The sequence below is a fragment of the Ursus arctos genome, unplaced genomic scaffold, assembly GCF_023065955.2.
Source record: "Ursus arctos isolate Adak ecotype North America unplaced genomic scaffold, UrsArc2.0 scaffold_3, whole genome shotgun sequence".
Lineage (NCBI taxonomy): Eukaryota > Metazoa > Chordata > Mammalia > Carnivora > Ursidae > Ursus > Ursus arctos.
In genome coordinates this window covers 80,759,586-80,787,102 of record NW_026622985.1, presented here as the reverse complement: position 1 = coordinate 80,787,102, position 27,517 = coordinate 80,759,586, and the positions used below count along the sequence as shown (strand labels likewise).

General features: G+C 44.5%; 1 protein-coding gene across 1 annotated transcript; it reads right to left on the bottom strand.

Moving 5' to 3' along the window:
- Nucleotides 1-2,384: 2,384 nt before the first annotated feature.
- On the bottom strand, nucleotides 2,385-22,162 carry CPA2 (carboxypeptidase A2). Its single transcript, XM_026511124.4, has 11 exons — nucleotides 22,098-22,162; nucleotides 20,152-20,233; nucleotides 19,358-19,492; nucleotides 18,683-18,778; nucleotides 16,430-16,531; nucleotides 14,210-14,308; nucleotides 12,779-12,889; nucleotides 11,552-11,642; nucleotides 9,786-9,985; nucleotides 7,750-7,834; nucleotides 2,385-2,612 (listed from the first exon to the last, which is right to left on the bottom strand). Exons 1-11 carry the CDS (start codon nucleotides 22,160-22,162, stop codon nucleotides 2,425-2,427), a joined length of 1,254 nt encoding a protein of 417 aa, XP_026366909.1. The 3' UTR covers nucleotides 2,385-2,424.
- Between the last annotated feature and the right edge of the window lie 5,355 nt (nucleotides 22,163-27,517).

Genomic DNA, 27,517 nt, shown 5'->3' with positions numbered 1-27,517 from the left:
GGTGTCAGTCATAGAGTGACTGAGTCAAGCTGTATTTATAAGAAGTCTGAGGCAGACTCATGTCCTCGAAAATGCTAATGTGATTCCCAAGCACCCTGGCAACTGTGACGGTACGTCAGGTGGGCCCCTACCGATGCCTCTTCCATTCCTTTTGAGTGATAAAGGCCTCTTGATTTACAAGGTCAGGAACTTGCTCCTCAGGCTGGAAAAGTCTGTGCCAAGGGTGCCATATTGCTCATCGGTTGGTATTTAAATAGTGTTTTTTCAGTAAATAGGGAAGTCCCACAGTGCTGGAAAGAATTTATACTGATAGGAGAGGCCAAATTGTAAATCTGAAATGGAGTTACCTCTAGAGTAAAAAAAAAGAAAAGAAAAGAAAAAGAAAAGTGAAGAAGTGAAGACTATCAAAGAAACCCCAAGTCAACTCCAAGACCACACACTTGATAAGCCCTGTCAGAGAATTTCACCAGAGCAGGCCATGATGATGAAAGTTTGTGACCTCTGTTATGAATCTGACACCTAACTCTTATGACTTCACTAAAAAAGTAGAAATACATGAAGTCAATGGGATAGGAAGAAGTGTTAGTCTGAATAAAATAATCAGTTTTCCTTGGGGTCTGAGTAAAGGTAAGGCTTAATGGTATTATTAATAATGAGACTTTCTTACACTTGCTAGACTCTGAGTCTGGTATCCTTTCTACCAAATCATATCAGAATAAATGAAAGGCACTCATGATCTCTCCAACTTCTTCAGGGACTCTGAGGCCTTCGAGTCTGTCCTGGGAGCTCCAAATCCTCAAATTCAGAATCCCAAACCCAAAGCCTCCCCCATCCCACTGTCCCCAAGGGCTACATCATTCTTTCTGCTCTTGCTCAAGGGGGGTGGATACAACCAAAGGTCATTGTTGGAGGTGTTAAAGAAAAATTATTCTGACACTTGTTAAAACTGTAAGGAAGACTTTTTTCAAGATTATTAGAATAGCGCTCACACAACAGAAGAGAGTAATTGTGTTCAACTCCAAGTACAGTAAACTGAGGCAGAGTGAGGAGGGTCAGTAGATGGAGTATTGCTAAGAGGAGACATCAAGGGTAGGGGGCTCCTTGTTTAACTGGACTCTCCAAAAGCAGACCAAGGACTTAGTCATCAAAGGTGGAGGATGAGGAATTCAATCAGATAGCAAGGACTGGGGGGTGACTTAGCAGGATTCTTTGCTAAGACTGACTTAGGGCCCAAGGACAATGACTAGTGAAAAAGAGGGCTCAGAGAAGCCCAAGTAAGTTTGGGTCAAGGAACATCTTTGTCAAGAATTATGGAGCTCGGGGCTTTATCAGGACTCTTTCGTCCTTCCAGCACTGAAAGTGAACTCCTATGCCCACCCTGGTCCATAACATAGGTTGGACTCCAAGATAAATTTCAGCTTTGAAATTAATAACAAGGGAAGCTGAGAGCTAAATCTGCAAGAAATGTGAACTAAGGAATCAAATACCCAGAATTCTAGGCAAGCTGACATTCACTTCCCACATTCTGCTCCCAAAGAAAGCCATCAACATGTAGAAAATCTCAATCCCTAGTGGAAATGAATGTCTAAAAAGAAATTATATGGAATCTGAGACCCAGTTTTGATGGGGTGACCAAGAGGCATGAGTGTCATTGGTTTGGGTCCCCATTTGTTTTTACAATGCAGCATCTAGAAATGGGAAAAAGCCAAAGGCAATAATGGGGCCAGAGGATACTTCAGTACCTAGGATAATGTGTGGCACAATGTAGTTGTTTAATTAGTATTTATTGAATAAAGAAACTCAAAAGTCCCTTGCTAGCTCCAAAATGTTACTCTATTAAGGTGAAGGGGTTAACACATGCCACAACATGGATGAACCTTGAGGACAGCATGCTTAGTAAAATAAGCCAGTCACAAAAGGACAAATACTATATGATTCCATTTATATGAGGTACCTGGAATAGGCAAATTCATAGAGACTGAAAGTAGAATGGAGGATCCCAGGGGCTGGGGGAAGAGAGAATGGGGAGTTATTGCTGAATGGGTACAGAGCTTCGGTTTGGGATAATGAAAAATTTCCAGAGATGGATGATGATAATGATGGCACAACCTTGTGATGTACTTAATGCCACTGAATTGCACACTTAAAAATGGTGAAAATGGTCAATCTTATGATTCTATATTTTACCACAATTTTTTTTTTAATTTTTAAACTATGTTGGGAGTCTTTCTGCTCGGGATGGGTTTTGTTTGTTTGTTTGTTTGTTTTTAAAGATGAAGGGGTACAGCTCAGTGGCTTGTTATGTTTTAGGGCAACATAAATCAAATAAATAGTGTTCCAAGATCAGGATTAAAAAAAGGAATAATCACAACCCAACTGTGCTTCAAACCAAAGAGCTTTTAATGGTGTTTATTTCCCAGAGCCCTAATAGGGATGGTCTCGCACATGCTCCATGATTGTCTTCAAGCCAAGCCAAGTCTCTTCGGCTGTGGGCAAAATCTGATTGGCCGGCAGAAGGAAGCCATATCGACCCGTGTCCCTCAGTTCAAAGGCAAATGAGTATTTGATGCCATAGTCATATGACCAGTCAATGCTTCCTCCACTGGCTTGGTCTGAAGGGCAAATGAGAATGAAGTCTGGTTATGCCATTCCCGCTGTCCTCTCCCCCTATATAACCTCTATATTAGGTTTCACCATTACCAAAGATAAGTCAGGCCCTTCTGCATGGACCTTGAGAGCAGGGATAGCCTCACAGGGGGTCATGCTTATGAAAAAACAAGATTAATTTGAAAAGCAAAAGGTGTTATTCAAATGGACGCTATACTTAGCCTTCCTTTGGTGTTTTTAGGAGCCTCTGGCTTCACCCACCCACTTGGAATCCTGCCTGCTCTCCTAATTGGCATCTTCTACACCTTAAGGAGGCCACCCTGCTTCCTTCTTTAGAGGAGTGCAGATGTAGACTGTATTTTCTCTTATGGGAGAGGAGGGAGGACAGATAGAGTAGGAGATTTGGCCTCTGCCATCAGGGAACTTTCAGCATAAGGGTGTAGCAGGTTTTATTCTGATATCAAATAACATGCCCAGCACCTATACACGATGGGTTACACCAGTAAAGTAATGTGCACCTGTGTAACGTGTGGCCACTGGCGTGACAGATGATGAAGGAAGGTGGCATTAACCTACAAAGACTGATGGCAATCATGACTCAGGAGAGCTGAGCAATGGACAGGCTCTGAGGCCCCTCCCAGGGAAGGCAGGTAGAGGTCAAATGGAAGAGTTGGGAGCAGAGATGGAGGCAATCACCTAGTCCCTAAGAATGGGGCTGGGTGGAGGGGGAGACCAGAGTGTTGTACCAGGAAAAAATGAGGTTAGTGGTTAATATTATAAATTAACACTATAAATGCCTGTGATTTGTGTCTTTGCCTTCACCCAAATGGTTGCTGACTTGAACTGAATTTTCCTGGGTACCAAAATTACTAACTTATGCTACCTGCCTACAGCCTATCCCACTAAGAGGTCCATGGTGGACAGAACACTGGCTTCAGATTGAATCCTGATTCTGCAAATTATTAGCTGGGTCACCTAAGGCACTTAACCTCTCTGAATCCCAAAGACTTCATCTGTCAAATATGGATAATACCACTGTGTTTATTTCACAGGGAGAATTAAACGGGAGAACATTATGTCTATGATTCCAACACTTGTTGAGCACTTACTAAAATATGTTAGGTAGTATGCTAAATTGGTTGATTTAATCCCCACATGGGTCCCAAGGTGGATACTAGTATTATTCCCATTTTACAGATAAGGAAACTGAGGCTCCGAGAAATTAAGGGAAGGAGCTGGGATAAAGTATGTTGACTAAGCATTCAATAAATTTCAGTTGTGATTATAACCACCGTCATCAATAAATGACTAGGATCCTATCAAAAAAAGTCAGACCACGTGAAAGGTAAGAGGTACCTAGAAGGGAGTAATCCACCAGGAAACTAACAAGCAACATTTATACAGCTTCTTATAGTTCGCAAACACTTTTATTCTACATCCTATCTTTTCAGCCTCTCAACAACCAATTTCACAGATGAAAAAAAAAAAAACAAGAGAGGATGAGTGACCTGCCCGAGATCACTCGGTTCCAAAGCAGCAGAACTATAACTCAACACCAGGCCTCTATTCCCAAGGTCTGGGTTTTTTCATCCTCTACCTCTCTGAGAAAGAACTCAGGTGACAACTTCTCCTATTGCAGTGCAGCTCCTCAGAGCCCTTTCCAGGTGAGAAACTACCCAGGAAATGTCTCACCCACCACAGGAGTCCAGCCACCTCTTGGGTGGAGCAAGGCAGGTGTTCAGCCCAGAGCTACATACCAATCTAGGGCAGGAGGCAAAAAGTACTTAATTGGGACCTGTTCTTAGAGGCAGTGCTGGTCCAAGCTGGCATGAGGCCAGAATCATGGATAACAGAGTCAGCTCTGGGCAAAATGCAGCCTGAACTTGCTTGACCATTAATGGTCAGGTTCCAAAAGATCAGACGGAAAACCCTACACATGTCTGATGCTTGCTTATTAGAAATATTTGTAACCTTACCAAGAAAAGCACACTAAACCTCAGCCTTCCAAGGTGTACCTCACTTGGACATGCCTTAAATGAGAAAGGTGAAAAAGTAGATTCTTTGTAATAAAAGAGTTGAGATCCCATGTGGACAGCACAGGATGCCATTCTGCTGACATTCTCAACTCCAGCCTCCACTCCAAGGCTGCCCAACACAGACGGCACACATTCCTCGGCCTTCAGGGGCCATCACGGCCCTCCTCCCCAGCACCACCAGTCAGAGGGCCCTGCTCCCCAGGGCTTCCTCTGCCAAAGCAGAGGACAATCCCACACAGAACATGCTTTAAAAGGTTGGGGTGACTGTAAGCAGATCAGTCTTCCCAGAGACTAGCCTAAAAAATATGTCACAGGAGCTCCAAATCCATTCATTCCATTTGACTTGGTAATCTTGCCCTGAGAACATACACCAAAGGGATCATCTAAAAGAAAAAGAAGTCTGTACCAACGTGTCTGTACCAACATGCAGTCGTACCATCTGGCAGACAATACAAAGGGGCATAGCAACCTACTGGTATAACAAAAACCTAGAGTGGGAATGCGTAGAACTGTGCAGGAAATCACATTAATTGAAAAAGGCTAGACACAAAATAGAACACAGACACTGATTACAACTACATAAATATATTTGTGTTCATTGACAAAACTTTTAATGAAAATAAAATGTGATGATGATTAGATTTCTTTTTTCTATAAAGTCTTTTAAATGTCTCATAATAGCAAAAAAAAAAAAAAAGAAAGAAAGAAAAGAAAAACCATAATCTGGGGGGGGAGGGAACTTTCATGATCAGTTTTTGGATTTCCATCAATTGTTCTAGATACGCTAAGTGAACTCTTGCTGCTCCGCTCTCCAAGACTACCATTAAGAAAACCAGGACGAACAAGTGTGCCTTCCCTTAGGTTCCCACCACCACCCTCCTACACGTAGCTGTGCCGGTGCCTCCAGCCTGTCTGCAGACTCGCTTCTCCTATTCAAGCCTGATCTACCCACCTCTGCTTGGCTCCTTCTTGTCCCTCTTCTCCCCCACTGTGGAATGGCAGTTTGCTCATTTCTTCTCTCTCCTGTATCCTCCACCTCTCCCTCTCTATTGGTCCCTTTCCCACAGTCAATAAATCAGTCTCTCATCTCAGAAAAGAAACCCTCCATTTCTCTGTCCTTCCCTTCTCATCTAGGCTCTTCCAAAGAGCAGTCCACACACCAGACCTCCGCTCTCCCGCAACCCATGGGCTCGCTCCTCCAGTGACCCTCACCGTGCTTATGAAACAGTCTGCTTATGGTCACCAATAAGCTAGTGCTAAAAATCCAGGGGTAAATATTCCTTCCTTGTCATAGTTGACCTCTTTGTAGCCTTTCATCGTTGTTAACCACTGCCTCCTTTCCAACAACTGCTCCTCCCCTGGCTTCTGAAACACAAGCTTCTTGGCCCCTCTGCCCAAGGCTCTTCCCGCTCCAAGTGATGTCCTTGCTCTCCTGTTCCAACCATCCTCTCTATGTCAACTACTCTTAAGTCTCTCTCTCCACAGAATCCCAGGGCCATGTGGCCCAAAGCCTACAGGACATTCCCACTCGAAAACACTACAGTTATCTCAGCCTCAACTGCCCAGAGCTGAACTCATTCTCTCTCCAACCCCACCCCTCTTTCTCCTTCCTGGAGGTCTCCCTCTGTTAATGGCCCCGTTCAATGACCTTCAGTGAGAAACTCTCCACATCTAATGAATGACCAAAGCCTTTCGGTTTTCCCTGCTTCATGTCTCCCTAGATACTCCATGACTGCTCTAGTGCGGACCACCACGTCCCCCTGAACAAGTCCTACTCTTGCTGCGGGAATTTCATACTTCCGGCCCATCACACTCCATCCTCCACATTGCTGCTAGTGTGTTGTATCTAAAACACGGTGCCTCAACACACTCACTGCCTGCTGAAAACTCTCCAAGAGGCTTCCAGAATCCTTTGGGTTAAGTCTGTAACTCCTTAACACAGCACCCAAAAACCTGAATCCCCACTCCCCTTGTTCCCACTTTCTTCCAGTGGTCCCAAACATCCTTGTGGTTTGTAGAGCCCCATCATGCAGTTTCTTGCTTCTCTGCCTTTGCCCACACTGTCAAAGAGCCAGAACGGCCCGTTCTTTTCCCCTCCTCTAGCTGTTTGGTGAGCAGCCATCAAAATCCTGCCCCCTTCCATATGTAGCTTTTCCTGATTCTGCCACTGTCAAATCCTCCCAACTTTCTAACACTTTTGTACTGCGTCTAGCCTACTCTTGCACATAGCACACTGACATTCATTTGTCTTCCTGTTCGTCTCTCACATTAAACCGAGTTTTCTGTGGGTTCTCTATGGCCATAGTACTTGGCATAATGATTAGCACATAGTAGAGGCTTAATAAAAGTGTGTTGAACAGAGTGTGTGCCTGTAAGAGGCATTTGTTTCCAAAGGGCCCATGGGTGGGGGAGCACTAGGAGACTCCTGAGCATTCAACTGTCTTGAATTTCTGGGTTTGCCCATAAGGCAGTGGGGAGACCCCTTGGCGGGACTCAGAATCTGCATGGGTGCGTCAGGATTTCCCGCAGCACTGCAGTTGTTTCTTGTTTCTATCCCAATCCACCGTGGGAGAGGGGAGTCTCAGAAAGTCTGACAGCAGGCTCCCCAGCTTTATTCCTGACATTGGCAGTATTCCTGACTTATCCTCCCCTTTGTCTCCCCAAATTCTACATGCACAAATGGCTGCAACAGAGTCTATCCACTGAAATATCTGGGTCCTTTTAAAGAATCGCCCCCATTCTGCCCCTACAACCCAGTCCATGGCATCACTCAGGGTGTACCCCTCTTAGCCAAGAAAGGAATAATTAGTAGAAGTGGTCACTTAGGACCAAGTCTTGACAAAATCTTATTTTCAGGCAAAGAGATTCCACATAATGACAGTGAGCTGGTAGGATCTGGACAAGCAGAGAGGAACACACAGAGCTCAAATACTGAGGAAGTTCTTTGTTCCAGATATCACATAGTACCTCATGGAGGAAAACAAGGCAGGACTGGGTGCCATACACGAAGACCTAGCCTTTTCACATCAGGGCACTGAGAGGCTCTGGCCCAAAATCACAGGGTGCCCACTTAGTGGGCATTTGTAAAAGCACATTAGATACTCACAGATGACTGAGCAGATAGGCCCCACTGTGTACTTGGTGCCGTGCAGGCTGGTCAGAGACTGGGCAGCCTTTTTGGCCACTTCATTCTAGAGTGAGAGAACCAAAGAAAGGTAGATGGATAATACTTGCCTCTTGAAGATCAAATGCCCAAGGGCAGAATGTAGAATGGGGCCGTCTGATATTGGACTCTCTGGTTAACTTAGGCTTAAGCACCACGCCCTTTCACTTCAGTCATAGTGAGAAGCAAACACTAGCTCACTTCTGTTGGCTTCGAAAATACAACACAAAGACCTTCGCTGTTTATTTGATGATCCAGGTGTTCGTAATAAATACACCAGGGTCATTATTTTGCCACCATCTCTCCTTGTTCAGGGTTGTAGATGGAAATAGGGAGTAAGGGGCTAAAGAGAATACGTACTGACCCCAAGATGTACCCGGGAAGTTGTTTTTTTGTTTTGTTTTTTTTGCTAGATCCCTACATTGGCTTAGCTCCCTATGATTGTCTCTTTTTCCAAGTAGAGCTCAGAAAAATATTTTCCATTATTTGAGGGTTCCAATTTTGACTGATTGAGGCTTTACTGTCCTTGCTAGGGATAAATGTAAGGTCTTGAACTTGGGTCCAGGAAAACAACTGTACAATTACCAGATGGGGGAAACCTGGCTCGGCAGAATCCTCAGAGAGCCTGGGGGTTTCAGTTGTCAATGAGCCCAACATGAGTCAACGGCACGGTGCTACGGCCAAAAAACTAATGTGACCCTCAACTGTTTAAGCAGAAGTGCACGGTCTGGAGGAGGGCAGTTATGGTCACGCTCTGCTCCGTGCTGGTTAACCCGCAAGTTTTACGTTCACTTCTGGGAGCTACCCTTGAAGAACAGAGACTAACCAAAGCATGCTCAGAAAATGGCAAACCAGAATGGTGAGGAAACTTGGGGCCATATTATGAGGGCTTGAAGGAGCTGCGGGTATGGATGGAGTAGGGATACGGAAAAACCTAGCAGAAGCAGGTTACTGGTCTTCAAGTGATTAATAGATTTGCTTCTTTTCAAAGGGAGCAAGATGATAAACCAGGGCTGGCAGGTAAGAACCATAAGGAGAAGGTTTGGGCTCTCTATAAGGAAGAACTCAAACAATCAAATTTGCCCCAACATGGAACAGAATCCCTTGGGAGGCAGGAGACTGTCCAAACACAGGCTGGATGACTATGTGGCAGAGATGTGAGCATCCAGTTTGGATAATTTAAGGTCATCGAGGTCTACTAAAAATACCTTTTAGGTTCTTTTCAATCCTAAGGTTCTTTTCCCTTGATTTGGCCTTGAGTGGTAATACTCTCCATCCAAACCCTGAAAATTGCCCTACAGGGCTAACATCCGACAGATGAGATGAAAGATACACTTGAATGGGAATAATTTACTCCATTTCTGCCAGGAGCTGCTGACAATACCGTATTAGAAAGAAAACTGACCAAAAGGTTCCATCTCAGGGTTTATCTCTAACATATGGGTCTCAAAAACCAAGCCTAAAAAGCCAAATTGGGAATATCCACACATTCTCTTCAGCTGGGGATAGCTCTTGCTCAACTGTAAGTAGCCCCCTGAGATGTCACCATCTGACTTCAGGCCGCCACCAGTTTGCTCATTCCCGAAACACGAAAGATGACGGAAGGTAGCAAGTTAGGGAAGGGAGTGTTTGACGCCCAGCATCACACACCTGTGCCACACGATGGCCGGTCACAGAGCAGAAAGCACCAGGAGGCTATGAGGCAAAGAGCTAGGAGACGGTACTGTTTAGCACCCAGCATCTGACAGCATTTGATTACAGATCTAAGAGCCTCAGGTCCAAATCCAAGTGGTCATTTCCTCAGCAACAGAAAGCACATCCTGGGGATTTACGGTCAAACTGAAGCTCCTGCTCATCTAGACTAAGGCAACAGTCATTTCAGGAATTGTGTTTCCCAAGGGAACTGAATTTGGGAAAGTCCATAACCAGTCTTTCAAATCTCTGCCTGTATCGCAGTCTTCTCGGTTTTGGAAACTTACCAGCTCATCAAAGTTATCTGACTTGGTACATGTATACCCATAGGGGAACATCAGCAGCTGGGAATAGCTGTGGAGGGTAATGAAGGCCTTGATCTTCCCGTGATTCTTGATGAAGTCCACTATGGATTTCACTTCAGCTTCAGAGTTGGCATGGGGTCCATGGTAGGAATCAGAGCAAGGGTTGCTGCTGGCTCCAGGTCCTGATGGGATGCAGAAGAAACGCAGGAGGAACAGTAAGCTTTAAGGAGGTGCTGTATGGATACATTTACCGTGCACCCCTAAGTTCCTCCTCTGGAAGTCAGCAAGACTGTCCCTACATTAGATGGAGTCGCTCTCTAAGGGCACAGGAGGCCAAACTGAAGTGATTCTGGACGCATCTCTTCTTTAGAAACATGGTTCCTCTATATGGCAGAAAGAGCTATCAAATTAGATCATCTCCTCTCTGTGGGAGTTGTTGGAAGAAAAGCTAGATTTAACATTATAGATGGAATTCCTGCATTGGGTGGGAGTTGAGCAAGCTCTTTTTCTGGGATTTCTTCCAATTCTTAGCGTCCAAGAGTAGAAGATTCTATGCATCTGTACTTCTAAATCACAAAGCCACAAATGCAAGGAACCTCTGACACCCTTTCTGCGGTGAGGAAATCACAACCGCACTTGACAACAAGGCCACCTTTGGCCTTGATTTTCTCAGCAACTGGAGTTACTCGTGACTAACACAGTAGTCCACTGTGGCCTGGCCAGCGCTCTGAATGCTAGAGAAACTTCGAGGGTATCGGGAGGGGCTGGGGCTCCCCAGAGTCTCTAAACGATATAGACAAAGTATAAATACAACCTGTCACTTTATTTCAAGATTATTTAATAAGAACCATAATATTTCAGGAAAAAATATCTGACATTGAATTCCTGGGCATTGTTCAGTATTTTGGATCTGATGCTTTTTTTTTCCCTACGCTAAAAAAAACTATTATAAGAGTGATGAATGAACTTGGCACTCATCCATATCCTGTCACAATTCCCGAGTGGGTCTTTTCTTGGTTCGATAACTCTCATTAATTCATTTGTCTTACAAATATTTAGTGATTGCCTTCTATGCTCCAGACACCGTACTAGGTGTTAGCAATAGTGCAGTGAAAAAGACAGTTTCTAACCTTACTGGGACCAGACCTAGGGAGGAAAAAACAAACAAATTTCAATTCTGTGATTAGAGAAACATAGGAGTTTTAACTGGTCCCTAAACGCATAAAGGAACCCCCCAACCAGGCTGCCACTGAACCCCAAAAATGAGAGCCACAAGTCAACAAAACCCGAGCAGCAAGCCAATGTTTTCTCTTTGAATCTGTTTTGAAAATCAATTTCTTAATCCTATTTGTACTTCTTTTTAGTTTTCTTTCTCGAAACATCCAGAGATGATGTAATGCTTCTCCTCTGAATAGATCCTAACCCCCTCTAGTGGTTGGTTCAGGCCTTCCTGAGGCCTCCCGCCATTGCGCCAAGTCTTGCTCTGAAAACTCGGAAGCGAAGCCGAGCTGGGCTACAGCTTGTGGGAAAACTAAGATGTGAGACAAAATATATTAAATGCTGCTCAGAGATCTGTGACAGCGCTGCGCGCCTGTGAAGGGAATTTACTCAAGTGTTTTTCAAATAGGTTTTTAAATGGCTTCAATCCTGAATGGGCTTAGCAGGCTGACAGCACTGCAGAGCGCTGCAAAATTGCTAGTTGGCCAGACAACTTCCGGCCATCCCTGGGGGCAAGTCCCTGCGCTCACCTCCAAAACCTGCGTCCCAGTTCCGGTTAGGATCAACACCAACACAGAAGCTTCCTGATACCTTGGACCGGGTCTTCCGCCACATACGATTCTTTAAAATCCAACCGAAAGAGAAGACAGAAAAAAAAAAAGGAAGACGGTCACTTGGCCTCATGAGAAGGTCCCTTTAGAATCCTGTTCATTTCCCTTGCTCCCTCCTGGGGAATTACACTTTGGAATTACATTGATTTCCCTTGCCCGCAGAGGTGTCAAATACTCCTCCTCTGGGGTTCTGCGAGGAGCTTCTTGGTCGTCTCACCGAAATGAGAAGTAAATAATTCCCCATCTCCTCAAATCAATACCTGCCAAACCATTTTCCATAGGACACCAGTTCTATTCAATGTTAACAAAAACAAAAAATAAAAACAACAACAACAAAAGTGGGGAGAGAGCAAGAGTTCTGTGATAGACTATTTCAGGAAAATACAGAGCTAAATTCGCTAATGTACTTCAGCACTTCTAAGAGTTTTCTAATGCTTTCGTGTTTTTTTATGCCGCTCCGGGAGAGGGATATGGTGGGCGGTACTTCCCAAACTTGACTGTGGAGCCCTCTATTCATAGGATATCTCATGAGACGAGTACTAGTATTTGTACGAGTTCTTTTTGAACACACGTTGAAAAACACTATCGTAGTCAGCTCTCTCCAGAAATAAACTTGAAGCTCTGATTCACTTTGAATATATGTGGGGTCACAGTTGCCACAATGGGGTTCTGTGATAAGATTTTAAAGGGAAAAAAAAAATCTACGTAACTCCTTTTAGTGATATTACAGAGGATTTCTTCTACAGATTGTAAGTAAAATGCTAAATGCATTGTACTGCCTACCCAAATCCTACTGCAATCTAATTGTCAGCAGGTAACATCCGCCTCCTCTTTTCCAGCAATCCCACCACAAAAAAACACAGAGAGAATTGGAACAAATCTCCTAGGTGACTCACGGTGAACACTGAGCTCTAATAGCCCAGCCTAATAGCTGAAATGGGCTCTGACCGAGGCAATATGTAAAGACATCGTGTGTCGGAATAAAAGGTGATTATAAACTCCACTATATGCCTCAATTCAGGGCCACTACTGAGAAATGACGCATTCCGCTTATGGTAAATCAAGAACAGAAAGGTTACTTTTGTTTTTTAAGTTCCTACACATCTCCATAAATTCTTGTTGAAGAATTAAAGGGTCCAGGCTTACTTTAGTTTGAGAGAACACATATCCATCGGGGTTGGTGACGGGCAGCAGGAAGATATCCATCGTGTCCAAAATGGAAGTGATGGATGGATCATTTCCATAATCAGAGGCAATCTGAGCAGAGACAACATATATGTCAATTGCACCCTCCTCTTTCACCGGGGAACACAGGATGGAATATTAAGGCATGTTTTTTCCAGACATGAACTAGGTACCACTGCTGGTCAACGAGAGCTTGCTAGGACTACAGCCCAGTCTCCTGTGATGCTCATGTGTTTAATATGCCAACATCTATACTTTTATTTCCAGTCAGAATAACTTACTTATATTAAGTAAAGCCCAGATATCACTTATCCAGTCTCTCTCAAAAGTAGAATTCTTTCCATTCATTCCGGGAAAGCATTTTGCAATGGTGTATGTGGCTTATAGGGGTCTATGAACCAAAGACCTTTTTTCAGTTTTCCTTCATCACCACACAGACCAGCTTTCCAAAAGTACTCACGGCGAACAACAGATTACTTAAATGTGTAGAGACTTTTCTAAAGATACAGAGAACCGGTTAAATTCCATTTGGGGAATTAAATTTCTACTTGCGATCAATTGCAGTGGAGTTGAAGTTTCTGCTGGATTAAAATTTATTCATTTCCTGTGCTCAGCCATCCTAAGGCATTATTATTCAACTGTTAAATATCCATTTCATAATACCCTAAAGGTAACTGCATTTTAATTGAAGGGAAAAATGTATCGGTCTGTATGCACGTGGTTGCACATGCTTGAATGATCTGATGTGGATTGACTTCCTTTGCTCATGAATTAACATTCTGATTTATAGCGTGTCATTTTTGAATTACTTAAGCAATACCAGACTAGGTCACACCCAGCCCACTGTCCTGACTCTTAATTCCAATGAACATGTGGAAGAAAGGTATTGCGACACTCCGACTTCAAAATCAGATTTGGAACATTTTCAGAAAAACCCAAAAACCCTTACCTAATTTCACTTTGGATCTGTAGGGCAAAGTAAACTCTTCTAGCACCTGTTTATATTTTCCATCTGAGCCCCTTTGGTGATTTTATAGATTTCTAGCACATCGTCCCTCAGCCCTCAGGGCCCAAGGCAGCAAAGCAATTTTTCTCTAGTCTGTTCTTATGCTGAAATCTGACTCCTGGGGTCCTTACTTACCACCCTCTCAATCTCTTCTGGCTGTGTCTGTTAACAGAGTACACAGTGGCCGGCAGCCCGGGGACAGTGCCAGCATGCTGGCTGGGGCAATACCGAAAATCCAAAAAAGGTTGAACGGGCCTGCTTCCTGCCTGTGCAAAGAAAGGCTTGCTGAGAGCATCAGCCGTTAGGACTGCAAAGACCGCTGAGTGGTTAGGTGGGGCCTAACCCCAGAAAGTCAAAATAATCGAGGAATTTTAGGAAAAAATGACCTTATTTGCTGTCCACAGTGCAGTAGCTTGTGTAACCCACTCGCGAGCATGGATCCCGGCGTCTAGCCAGATGGCTGGCTTGTTTCCTCCGGTGCTGAACTGTAAAAAACAGTGTGGAAATGTGAACAGCTCCACTGCTGCGGGCTCCTGTCCCTGCTCTTTTCCCCTGGGGCCTCGTCTGTCCCTCTTTCCGTACTTGATGTGATTGAGAGAGAAGGAGGAGGTGTAGACAGAGACGCTGTCGATTAACTCTTATTTCGTGTGATTTTTCTGGTCCCCTGCTTTTAATATAAGTTTAAATGCAGACTAACAAGAGGGCATGGGCTTTTTCTCCCGTGATGTTTATAAAAACTCATTGAAGATAATATAAAGACATGAAATCACTTGTCAATTTTATAAAAAACAGGTTACAAAATAGTATGATGCCTTTTTGATTCTATTAAAAGGCTAGCTCATGTGCGTATATGTATGTACACACACAAACATGAGAAAAAGGAAGTGGGGGAGGAAGAGAAAAATAGCAAGATATACAACAAAATATGAAGAGCTATCACCCCACAGTCATGGAATTAGGAATATAGGGATGTTTTTCCTGTTTTGTTTCTCTGTTTTCCAATTTTTGCAATGATTGTGTTATTTTTGTAATAAAAGTGCTTGTGATAACCTACAGGATGGTAGGCTTTAGAGGTGCTTTCCAGAGTTTAAATTTTATGATCTAACTGTCTCGGTTTTATTTGGAAGAGTGGCTTTGTCAATTGGATCAGTAAATGGGGAGGAAAAGATTATTTTTGCACCATCAACTTCTATCTCTGTGCTGCATTCTAAACATAGCAGATAAGGTAAATGAGAAATGCAAATCCTTGCTAAAAATTACATTTCATGGGCTTCGAGAGTTTTAGTTACAAGTGTTTCATGTCTTTTCCTCCAAAGAGCTCAACTGTAGAAAGCAGGGCACTTTCAAAAACACATAACATTCTCACCCACGAACTACCCTAGAGAAGGCCAGGACAATCCAAGGGGGAGGAGAATCTGGGATTTCCTGGCCCAATGGTAGGAGAAATAGAGAAAAGGAAAAAAAAAATTTTTTTTAAAGAAGGTAGTAAATATTAGCAAATGTACCACGGTGTCATAAAGCAGGCAAACCACTTCTCTCAAGCCTGCTTTGGGAGAAACACTCTGGAGAAATCCATCTGTCCCAATGAGTCCGTTGGTTCTCAGCCATAACATTTCCAAATTTAGTAGGGAGTTGTGACATTATCTCTCTCTCTCTTTTTCCTCCTCTTTCACAAACTCTTTCTAGGAAACCTGGTAAATAAATTTCACTCTTTTTCCAGGCAAAGTAAAAAAGCTTGAAACTACCAGCACTAAGGCTGTCAGAGGTGACAGGTTGGAGTAAAACCCTAACCTTTTTCAAACTAGCAACAAATGCCTTCGTTTTCTGGGCATTTGCCTGTGCAATTTAGTTGCCCTGTCACCCTCCCGGGCACTGCAGGAACGCTTCTGTTTTCAAATGCAGCTCAGGCAAGTATTTGGCGCCTTGTTTTTCTTTCTATCTTTTTTTTTTTTTTTTTAATCTCTTGGTTTAAAAAAGAGAAAAAGAAGAAAAGGGAAACAAGGTATAGAACTCCCACCTTGATTAATTACAGAATACCTCCCCCATCCCCCCTGCTCACCCTGAGGCCCGCACCCCCACGCCTATCTCCCCCCTTCTTCCCGGGGCCCATACCACCTCCCCCAAAGCCCCCACCTCACGGCGGGGCCCGCACCACCACCGCGATACCTCCCTCACCCTGGGGCCCTCGTCATTTCCTCCATCCCCCCCCTTCGCCCTGGGACCCCCGTCACCTCCTCCATCCGCCCCCCTCGCCCTGCGGCCCGCACCGCCTCCCCCTTCCTCTGTTCCTATTGGCGCGTTCGCCTCTGGTTCCCTGCGAGCGAATCTATCAAGATGAGAGCATTAATTCACTCCTGCAGACCTGCGTCAGCTTGCTCAGGAAAAAGAAAAAGAAAAAGAAAAAGAAAGGGGGGTGGGGGTAGTGGGGAGGTGGATACTCAAAACCAGCAAGGACCGGTTAGGAGGAGAAAAGGGAAGGGAAAAAAAAGAAAGGAAAAAAAAAAAAAAGGAACCGCTCTGCAGGCAGAGCCGGGACTGACGGCCCGCCTGGGAGCGGCGAGATTCTAGAAACCTCAGAAGGAAAACCCACAGCTGCGCCTGTGTACCTTGAGCACGTTCATGGGCCGCTTTTCAAAAGAATGGCCAATATTCACTTTGCTCACTAGACCCGGGTGCTGAGCCACGATGTTATCCATTTCTTGGGAAATCTGAAATGTGTAAGACAAATAAGACATTTGCAAATGAATGATGTGATGCAACCATTCGTGCCTTTTCTCTCGCCTCCGTTTCCATTCCCTCCGGGAACGGAGAGGGCAGCGCGGCAGATGCTGCGGGACTGGGGACGCTGGACTCACAGCTAAGACGGGACGAGGCACCGGGCGTCCGCGGGGGCTGGAGAGGGGGCAGCCATTTTGTGGCGGCGGAGCCGGCTCGCTCCAGTTTTGTGCTTCCAACAAAATGGCACTTGTCTGGCTTGCCTGTGGCTTTCCTCAGCCCAGCACGGAGGGACGGCTTCCCCGGCCATAGAGCTGCTTGCCCTCACGAGCAGAGGGACACAGGTGGCACCGGCACCCCCCAACAAAGGTGGATGTGGAGGCCGGCGCCACAAAAGGCAGCGGGGGCTGGTTCAGGCCCCTGGCGACAGGGCGCCGGCCCCCGAGGCCCCTCGGTCACCGGCTCCTTGGGCTCCGACTGGCCAGGCTGACGGGAATGCTGTGCAGCGCGGGCACCCAAGCCGTGTCCACGGCCGGACCGCGACGTGCCTGGGCCTGTCTGGAGGGGGACCCGCATGAAAGCGGCCCCTCTAGCCGCTGCGGGCTCTTGCTCTCCGCGGGACCCGGACCCCGATTTGTGAGACCAGGCGAAGGAAAGAGCGAGCGAGCATCTTCCTTTCTTCACGCCCTTGACCCCTCATTCTCTGTACTCGTTCACAGCCCCCTATCTGAAACCATTAGGGGCCATACATATTTCAAATTAAGAAAAAAAAATTTTTTTTTAGAAAGGTCAGAGGAAGGGGGCGCCTGGGTGGCTCAGTGTAAAGCGTCTGCCTTTGGCTCAGGTCAGGATATCAGAGTCCCCGGATGAAGCCCGGGCCCTGACTCTCCGCTCAGCGGGGAGCCTGCTTCTCCCTGCTCCTCCCCCTTGTTCTCTCTCTCTGTCAAACAAATTAATAAAATCTTAAAAAAAAAAAAAAAAGACCAGAGGAAGCTTATATTGTATATTATACATGTGGCATTGCTCCATATTCAGAGACATTAAATTTCTGGCAGTGAAACAAGGGAGTAGCAAGTCAGTTCAGGTCAGAATTCGCCCCCAGATGAGTTTAGGTCAGGTCAGCTTTTGCCACCAAATAAATCAGGGGGAAAAAAATTAGTTTCAGACTTCTTTTCATTTAGAATTGCTGGTTTAGGAGATGAGTACCTACCGATACCTTCTCTCTGGCTCTGTCCTATTCCCCCACCTCACCCTGTTACCCTCCAACCCCCATCTCTTCTCCCCTCCCCTCCATTCCCCCACTCCAAATCATTTAGGCAAATGGACCCCCGTGAATCCCAAGAAAAGCTCTGTGTCACAAAGAGTCAAGTACAGCCCTGCCCAGATGTCCAGGTGGCAGTGTGTGACCCAGCTGGAGGAAGGGGGTGTTCTTCACACCAACAAAACTCAGGAAAGACAGCAGAGACCTCGCAAGACTTTGCTACTATTAGGTCTCGGAGCGTTGGTCAGATTAGGAACCCAGTCCTTGGTGGAAAGTCAGAGGTGTCAGGGTATCCCCTGATTCCATCATCAGTGGCAGCCAGGAAGCTCAGCTCTCATATGGCTTTGTGGGCAGCACAGGTCAGATATCCGCAGAGGGGTCTTGAAGGGAGAGGTTCATCGGCAGGAGAGGCTGTTTGTGTGCTCACTTAAGACACTCCTTTTTTTTTTTTTTTTTTTTAAAGATTTACTTATTTGACAGAGATAGAGACAGCCAGCGAGAGGGGGAACACAAGTAGGGGGAGTGGGAGAGGAAGAAGCAGGCTCATAGCGGAGGAGCCTGATGTGGGGCTCGATCCCACAACGCCGGGATCACGCCCTGAGCCGAAGGCAGGCGCTTAAGCGCTGTGTCACACAGGCGCCCCACACTTAAGACACTCCTAAACAATTCCCAAAAATGGAATGGCTCCTGGGATGGGCAAGTGGGCTTCAGGTCCTGCCTTCAAGCAGTGACACTGATACTGGGTGTGAAATCCTAGAGAAAACTGGGGAAGTTAGGAAATCATATGAGAATACTTCCCATTACATCACCCGGTAGAAACAAAAGCCTTGTCATCAGAGGAGAAAACATCCCAATTCCCTGATGGTCATTTTGACACACCTACCTCTTCCAAAGTATGATAAGCCTCAAAGTTGAAGTTACCATCCCGTTGTCTTCTCTGATTAAGTAACATTTCTTCATTCTCTTTGTCCAACAAAACCTAAGACAAACCAGTCACACCTACGATTAGTTTACAGCAATCCATTTGCATCTGCAGTTGTGAGGGCAATGCTAACACTCAGGTCCCCAGTCCCAAGCATCCTCTCCCTGTCATACAGATTCTGGGGTCATGCCATGCAGCATCCTGAAAGGGCATGAGGCACTAGCAGGACGTCTGGCCAGCCAGATGCTACATATAGAGGATGACAGTCAGTCCTGTGGTTGTGTTATGGCTCTTCCTACCTTTCTGGGAACCCAGGGCCCGAATTAACCCTCAATTAAAAACTAAGTGAGTCACGTTTTACTTTTATTTAAACGAACACCCTTCAGTTTGCACTTTATATTTCATGCCGAAGATTCTGTTTTGCCCTTTCCCTTAAGATTTTTATTACTATATCCCACTTACGCCAAATGCAAAAGGGTGAGGGACAGTGTCAAGGGTAGCCCAGACTGCAGGAAAGCCCCAGTGGCACCCACGGGTCCTTTTCCCTGGCAGAGGGTACCGGAGGAGAAAAAAAGATGCATCTTCAGTTCATGTAGACCAGCAAGACTCTGGAAGGATGGTCAGTAGGATAATTACCTGAACATCTTCAATCATGATGGAATAAGCAATTCCCTGGGCCTCCAAGAAAACTTTGACTGCCTGGACATTCACAAAAGGAACTCGGACATGGGCTGCCTCCCCTGGGAGCGTGGGTGGTTTCCAAAAATCAAGCTGGAAGGGGTAAAAGGCCGAGGCAATAAGTGGGTCATTCCAGGGAAATGGACAGGTTTCCAGAAATCAATTTGTGTCTATTTTACCTCCAGCCCACAAGACTAAAATCACTGTAGAATCACTCTGATATTGCAAGAGGGTTTTTAAATATCCAAGCAGGGGCCTATGTATCCTATTGTTTGTCCCCCTATGGTTTGATATTAAAACTGGCAGAAGGCAAAGTTTATTTAAAACCTTCGCAGTTGTTGTTTTTTTTAACAGTTGACATTCAAGCAATCCAATTCATTTCATAATAGAACATTAATACTATAACTTATTTTAGGATGGAAATAATGCATTAAAGCTGTTCAACAATTTTTCAAAGTAACTTTCACATGTGATCTCTTTGCACTCTTACAATAAACCTGTGACATAGAAGAATGGTATAGTTATCCTCGTTATTCTGAATAGGATAATGAGACACAAGGAAGGTAGGTGACTTCCCCAGTGTCACAGAGTCGAAACTAGAGCCCAGGCTTTCTGCGTCCCAGCTCCATGAGTAAGTGTTCCACGCTATGTCAGAGAAGATGAGATACAGTCCAAAGTAAGAGATCCCAATCATCGTGTCTAACTGTGGAAGAGTCACTTTGGGAAACAGAAGCTCCCCCTAGGACGGCTACCTGAAGGTGTTCTTCAGCTTCCAATTCCACCAGATGTTTTACTTGTTCTTCATTCCTTGGTGAGATCTCAAGAACCTGGTCCCTAAGAATATTAACCACAGACATGACCTTAAAAGTAAAACCTGGACACTGTTTCCTGTTTCTTTCTGCTCCTGTTACTCTCTGCATGCAGGAGGTTAATGGAGCAGTTAATAATCTCTTCGACAATCGAGAAACTAATAAATCGTATACTGACCCACATCCCCAGAATGAGGACTTGGTAGAATGGCTTTACTTCCCCCCAAGGAAATGGTATCTAGATAATAATTAAGAGGTGTACCTACTCCTAGCAGGAAGCTTGCCATTAAAGTTACCTTTCCTTTAGCTAATGATTATTTATAAAATAACACCTGCTGGTCATAAAGCAATAGCTTTTTAAAACTTGTCTGTTCCTGCTTTTCAGAAATGAGGTTTTTGTTTTGTTTTGTTTTTTAAGCGGAATAATTAGGTTGGTGCTTGTAAGAGGAAATCGAATTCACATCTGGGTAGACCTAGGATGTTTTATTGTTGTTAACTGGAATGTATTAAGAGTTCCATCTCCAAACCCCATTCATGTGGCCCAAGCTTGGGGTACGCCAAAGACAACTGGGACCCTGAAAAATCATGGTGTGCTCTCCACACACACTCATACACACGCATAATGAAGCATAAAGGGTATCAAGAACACCTTGGCAGGAAAGAGAAGTTGCAAAACAAGCAAACACATACCCTTGGAAAAGAAGTTGGGGAGTAGATCTGGATTCGTATAGCCCTTCCTTGGCAGTAGAGATTTCTTCTCCTCTGTCTTTTCTGCAAGTAGGCTGACTTCCTGAGTCACTATCCCGAGCAATTATGCAATGGGGAAAGGATTGGTACAAAGAGCCATATGCAAGGACCAGGACCCAGGTCTTCTGAAACCAAGTACCATGCAATTTCCAGTGAATTCTACGTAAGTAATAGAGTGTGAGATCTTCAAGGCTCTTCTGCCTACAAGTATCCATCTGCCCCGTGATCTGAAAATTCTTGCATTTGAGTCTCATTCCCTTTGGTTGGTGCAGACACCCAGGAGCCCTCCTTTGTAATGGGAAGGCACTGAGAAAAGTACTGCTTTGGGCTAATATTTCCTGGTGTGTGTTCTAAGGAATAGTAGCCCTTTGAGTTGCTCAGCATATTAAAAAAAAAAAAAAAAAGTGAGGAGAAGTTTGATGATCAAAAAAAATGGGTAAATGCAGCAACCTAGATCCCTTCTTATAGATTTATAATGCACACGAATTTAAAAGTCACTAGAAATTCTATAATTTGTTAAATCCTCTGATTCCCAAATTTATTCGACCACCCACTTCTTTGGGCCAAACTTATTTGACCACTTCCTTAATTCCCTGGAATGCTCTTCAAGAAATGCTGCCTAAAGCCTTTCATAGAATCTTCAAACCAAAGTGCTTTAGAGCAAAGGTGAATCCTATGATGCCATGAGAGTTGCCTTTGGGCTGAAATCTACAGCCCTGGTCCTCCCACCTCGTGAGGTTCCCTGGCCTGGGCCCTAGATCTGATGATGGGCTGACCTGGAGGGCGAAGCCCAGAATGACCGGGAGGAGGTGGGGGAGAATATCCCATCACTTACGGAAAGGCGCTGAGACATCAGCCAGACTGCTTTATTTTCACTGACGCTTATCATCCCTATATTCTGATCACCAGGAGAGGGAGAAATAAGGTATGTGTTCGGATTTCACTTTGTTTTTTCCCTTAGATGTCATGCAACCCTTTCTTGGGTCACTCAGTTCTGTTATTCCCACTCTTCCCTCTCTAAATGTAAGAGAACTTCTCTGAAAATGCTGAATGCTTACACCCATTATTCTGCGACAATCCAGTAAGACCCTGTGAATCAGGTAAAAAAAAAGTTCAAACAGGCACCAGAAAGCATAACTTACCCCACAAATGTTTCTCGACAGTAGATCTGCCCCAGAAGGGCACCAAAAACCAATATCAACTTCATGGTCAAGGATCTTCCCAGAGTCCAGAATTCAATGTCACTCCTGAACTTTATTTATAGGGCCCGCGGTGGAGGCCGATCTGTAGGTTGTGTAAGAACTCAAGTCAATGGCCACATGGTAGAATTCCCACCTGCATGTCAAATTCTCAAGGCTGTAGACACTCACCTGTGTGATATCACCAACCCGTACACTTTCCATTCCTGCAATGAGATAACAAACTTTGATGGAAAGAAAACAAAATTGCTAGGGCATACCAAGGGCAATTATGTATTTATGATTCAGAACATAAAGTGCCACTAACTCTGACTAGTGACAGAAGCCAGATTAATAGACCTGAGGTTAAAGTCCTTTCTGCATTTCTGACCAAAAAAAAAAAAAAAAAAAGCACACAAAAAAACAAAAAACCCAAAAAACAAAAAACAAACAAAAAAGGACACAGCATTTATAGTAATTATGTGCGCATCCTGTCTATCACATTCCATTAGTTTGCTCATTTGTTTATTTTTGTAATGTTTACCCTGAAACACTACAATCACTCAGTCCACATCTGCTGAATCTCCCTGTAGAGGTGGCCCATTCCTGTCCTCACTCTATGTTAAAACAAAACAGAAGGCCTTTTAATATTCAATTTTGAACTGTTTCTAAAGTGATCCATCTGCATTTGTACCAAATTGATGTCCTCGTTCCCGTGCTTTTTCCCAAAATGAAAATGTCTTTCTGATTACGACAATGAAATTGCTTGTTATAGAGAGTTTGGATAAAAATTTTGAGTTTGGGTGAAATTTTATTTCATCACCAATAGTTCCTTCACCCGAAGAAAATCATTTGGTGTATATCTTTCCAAATTTCTTTCTATGTTTTAGAGCTTTTTCTTGAAGATTAAACGATACCATACATTCTGATTTTTTTTAAGTTTTTATTTATTTATTTGACAGATTTTATTTATTTATTTGGCAGAGAGAGAGACAGCCAGCGAGAGAGGGAGAAGAAGAAGCAGGCTTCCAGCAGAGGAGCCTGATGTGGGGCTCGATCCCATAACGCCAGGATCACGCCCTGAGCTGAAGGCAGACGCCCAACGACCGAGCCACCCAGGCGCCCCCATACATTCTGATTTTTAAGCAAAGGTTTTTTTCAACAAAGGTGATTTTTCCTTGTCTATAAACATAAATCTACATTGATCTGACTTTGTTCTTCATTGCAAAAGAGGAAGATCGAACTACCTGTTTTTAGGAATCATACTTTATTGCACTTCATCGTTCATACACGTTATGTTCAGCCCAGCAAGAATCCACCACAGACACCAGGAAATTTCTTCTGTCCTCTGTGTGTCAAATTCTTCCTCTGCACACACTTTAAATCCAGGGATTAGAATTCTCTAGTACTTACTTGAAGGGGAAAGGTGTACATGTAAGGTGTTTCTGGTTTAAGAAACTCCTGGATTGGGGCGCCTGGGTGGCACAGTGGTTAAGCGTCTGCCTTCGGCTCAGGGCGTGATCCCGGAGTTCTGGGATCGAGCCCCACGTCAGGCTCCTCTGCTAGGAGCCTGCTTCTTCCTCTCCGACTCCCCCTGCTTGTGTTCCCTCTCTCACTGGCTGTCTCTCTCTCTGTCGAATAAATAAATAAAATCTTTAAAAAAAAAAAAAAAGAAAGAAACTCCTGGATTAACTTGGTTTTTCATTCTCTTGGGTATCAGGGAGAAGACAGAAACCAAGAGACAGAGGCTGTAATTCATCCTCAGGTGCCCGGCACCTAACAAGTAAACAGTAGTCATAGGACTTGGAATGAATATACTTGGAGAATCAGTAAAAGCTTCTGGGAAAAGAGGGTGTCTGAGTGGAGTGAGTCTTAAGGCAGGGAGGATTGGCTGAGGACAACCCGGTGGTAGGGAAAGATGAGAAAGGTCCAGAAATGAGAAACACGTGACACGTGACTGGGTCCAGGAGGAAACTTGCCCCACTTGGGCAGTCATGCTCCTGGGCATGGCGAGAAAGGTGAAATAAGAAAAGATATGAGAAGGGCTGATAGTGAGGGCCTCACAGTCCAAATGGAGTTTGGATGAAAGGGGGAAGTGGAGAGCCTCGGGAGTTGCCGAGTTGGCAAGTGATTGAGGAAGGCAGTATTGAGAATGATGAATCTGGCAGGGTGGGCTGCAGGCCAGGGACACTGGAAGCAGAGAGCCAGGTGAGGAGCTTCCTGGAGAAATCCAGATTTAAAGTGGTGCGTTCGGACTAGGTGGTAGCAGAGGGAATGCGCGAGAGGGGCTCAAAAGTATTTCCATGGGAGAATCGCGAGTCCGTGCTGAGTGACTGATGTCTGGCTGGGAATGGAAGGAGAAGTCCGGGAAAGGATGCTTTCCAGGGCGAGTGGAAGGAAGGGCAGATCACCACCTCCACGCAGCCTGCCGCAGCTCCTCACCCACACGTCAGACTGTGAAGTTCCACTGTGAGAATTTGTTTTATCGCCCTTACAACACGCTTTCAAACAAAGAGGAATTTTCGCTGAGGAGTACTACCCAATAAATTGCATTCACTGTAGGTGTTAGACTCATGATAGTTCTCTTCTCTGCCTGAAAAGGATATTGGAAGTGCGCCTAGAGCCGCAGTGGGCATCCAAGAGAAGCTTGGACCCCACGCTCCTGAGCCTCGGGCGGTCTACAGAAGAGAGAGGACTCAAGGATGATGCCTGGGATGAGCAGAACGAACGTTCCCTGGAATGGATGCAAAGAGTCATTTTAAAAAACAAATAGAAATCGGAGAAGGGGAAAGCACAAACCTCAGTAGGAGGCTGTAGGGAAAACTCCAGAAAGCAGTGTTTATTTCTATTACTGACAATGGAAACAGATTTTTATCAGAACAGAGCACTGTCCTTTCTACTGCCTCATCATTCTAGAAGCTGGATAGAATCTCTTTTTAGATAGCCGTATTGAGATATACATGACAAACAATAAACTGCCTATATTTAAAATATGCCCTTTGATAAGTTTTGACATATGTCTACACCCAGGAAACCATGACTGCAATCCACATCATAAACATATCCATCAACCCCAATAAAATCTGTTTTTGAAAATCACTGAGAAAATCTCCAACCGGAAAGAGATCATTGAAGCCCCCTTGCTTTGCAGATGAGGAAATGAGGCGCCAGACGGGAGGTGACTTGCACAAAGTCCCTGATCAGGGCTGATCAGAAGTGGAGCGGGCGCGAGGAGCTCCATGCTCAGACCATGGGTCACTGCTCTGACACTGTCCTGTCCCGTTATCCCAGGTAATTCCACTCTGCTCTAGGAAAAGACCGTTTTAGACCAAATGCTTCTTTATCAATCTATCAGTGGGGAAGCTGTCATTTAGAAAGAGAAAGATGATAGCTCTCTTTAGAAAACGCTCTAATGGCATGTTACTTCCTATTAAGGATGATGTTAGGCACACTTCCCACTTTTGCCCTTTAACCCCAGGAAGTGAGCAGCCTGAGAGTGAGGGATTAAACGGGAACCACGGGAGATTAAATCCTCCAGCAGAGTTTCCAGGCTCCAGAGCCCTTCAAAATCAAAACTCTGAATGCCTTGGCATGAAGGAACGTTATTATTCATAGTAAAAAGAGCCCCGCAGCTCTGTTAGTAAACTATTAAGGAGGAATTTCAGAATATTCTGAATTATATAGATTTCTGTGCTCTGACCGGAAACTACACAAAATCATAGTGTCTGACAGTAAAGCTCCAAATGTCCATCAACCAAACTTCAACCAGATTTTCCATCAGAGGAAGATGAAGATGATATGAGTTGCTTGGTTTTCTGGCACCCATAAACAGACAACTTTAAAACCTTATGGTATTGCTTTGTTTGCGCAAATACATCACGGGTATGTAGAAGGGAACACTAGCGCAGGCTGGATGAAATGTAGGTAGGAACGGTCTACACCGTCTCGGCCACTTTTCCATAAATACAAAATTGTTCCAAAAATTACTCCAAAATAACAAATTTATTTTTAAAGAAATCCTCTGGGAAACCACATGGAAAAATAATGAAGAGGCGATGTATAGTGGGAAATATTTGCAACTATTTCTTTTGTTTGTTTGTTGCAGCATAAATTTTAAAGGATTAATATCCTCACTGTGTAGACGGCACTTAGAAAACTCTACAGGAAAGTATCTTGTAGAAAATTGGCAGTAACACCGGGCACCTGGCTGGCTCACTCAGGCAAAGGGGCAACTCTCGATCTCCAGGTTGTGAGTTTGAGCCCCATGCTGGGTGTGGAGATAACTTAAAAATAAAATCTTAAGAAAGAAAGAAAGAAAGAAAGAAAGAAAGAAAGAAAGAAAGAAAGAAAGAAAGAAAGAAAGAAAGAAAGAAAGAAAAGAAGAAAGCGGACAATAACAAAAATAGGCACACACACGCAAATATAAGACCAATTTTTTTTTAATGTTCAATATCTCTAGTAACTAAAGAAATGCTATTTTTAAAAATGACATGCTGGGGTTTTTTATTGGTGTTTTTTTTTTTCTCACCTATCAAGTTGGCAAACTTGTTAGGTTTTTTGGTTGTGGTAGATGTTCGTTTGCTTGCTTATCTTTAATACTACCCAGAATTGGTGAGGGCTTGGAAAAATGGGTACTGGTGGAAAAATGCACACTGTTACAGCCTTCCAAGAGAGAGATTTGGCCACCGAAACCCAAAAACATGCAGATATGTACCTCTGTGCCTAGCATTCTGTTGCAGGATTTCTCTGCCCTTTGCCCACGGTTCTTGGTCACGCTGCTTCAAAGAATGAAGAGGTAGACCAGATGAAGAGGGGTGGGCAGCACAAGTATAAAGCTCCCTGAGAGGGAGGGGGGCCCGAGAGGGTTGCCCCCGAGTTTCTAAGTTTAGGGGTTTTTATGAGCTCTTTTGCAGAACCATCTCAAGCAATCAGGGTGCACTGAGTCCTGCCAATCAGGGCTTTGGTCACGTATCTGTCTACCTCTTAGGTTAATGTCCACGTGCCAGTGGTCTTTTTTTGCTGACATCTGGGGGCTTATGTCTTAACTGCCCCTTGCCCGTGATATTGACAAATGTTTTGCGGTTCATCGTCTTATTTTAGGACATTTTGCAGAAGTCATTTCTGCAAAGGCTGCAGAGAAGAATGTTAGTGCAGTCCTGTCTAAGCCGCAAAACAGGATGTCTGTGCTGCTTTGTTTTAGCTGTCCCGACTCCAAATCTTCTTGTTGGGAACCCTGGGCCTGACTACCTAACTGTCCAACTAGCTCCTAGCAATTCTACTTTTAGACATTTATTCTAAGAAGATCATTATGGATAGGCACAAAGATTTACCTAGCATTTATATTATTTCAAATGGTGAAAAATTGGAAATCCTGATGTCTTTTA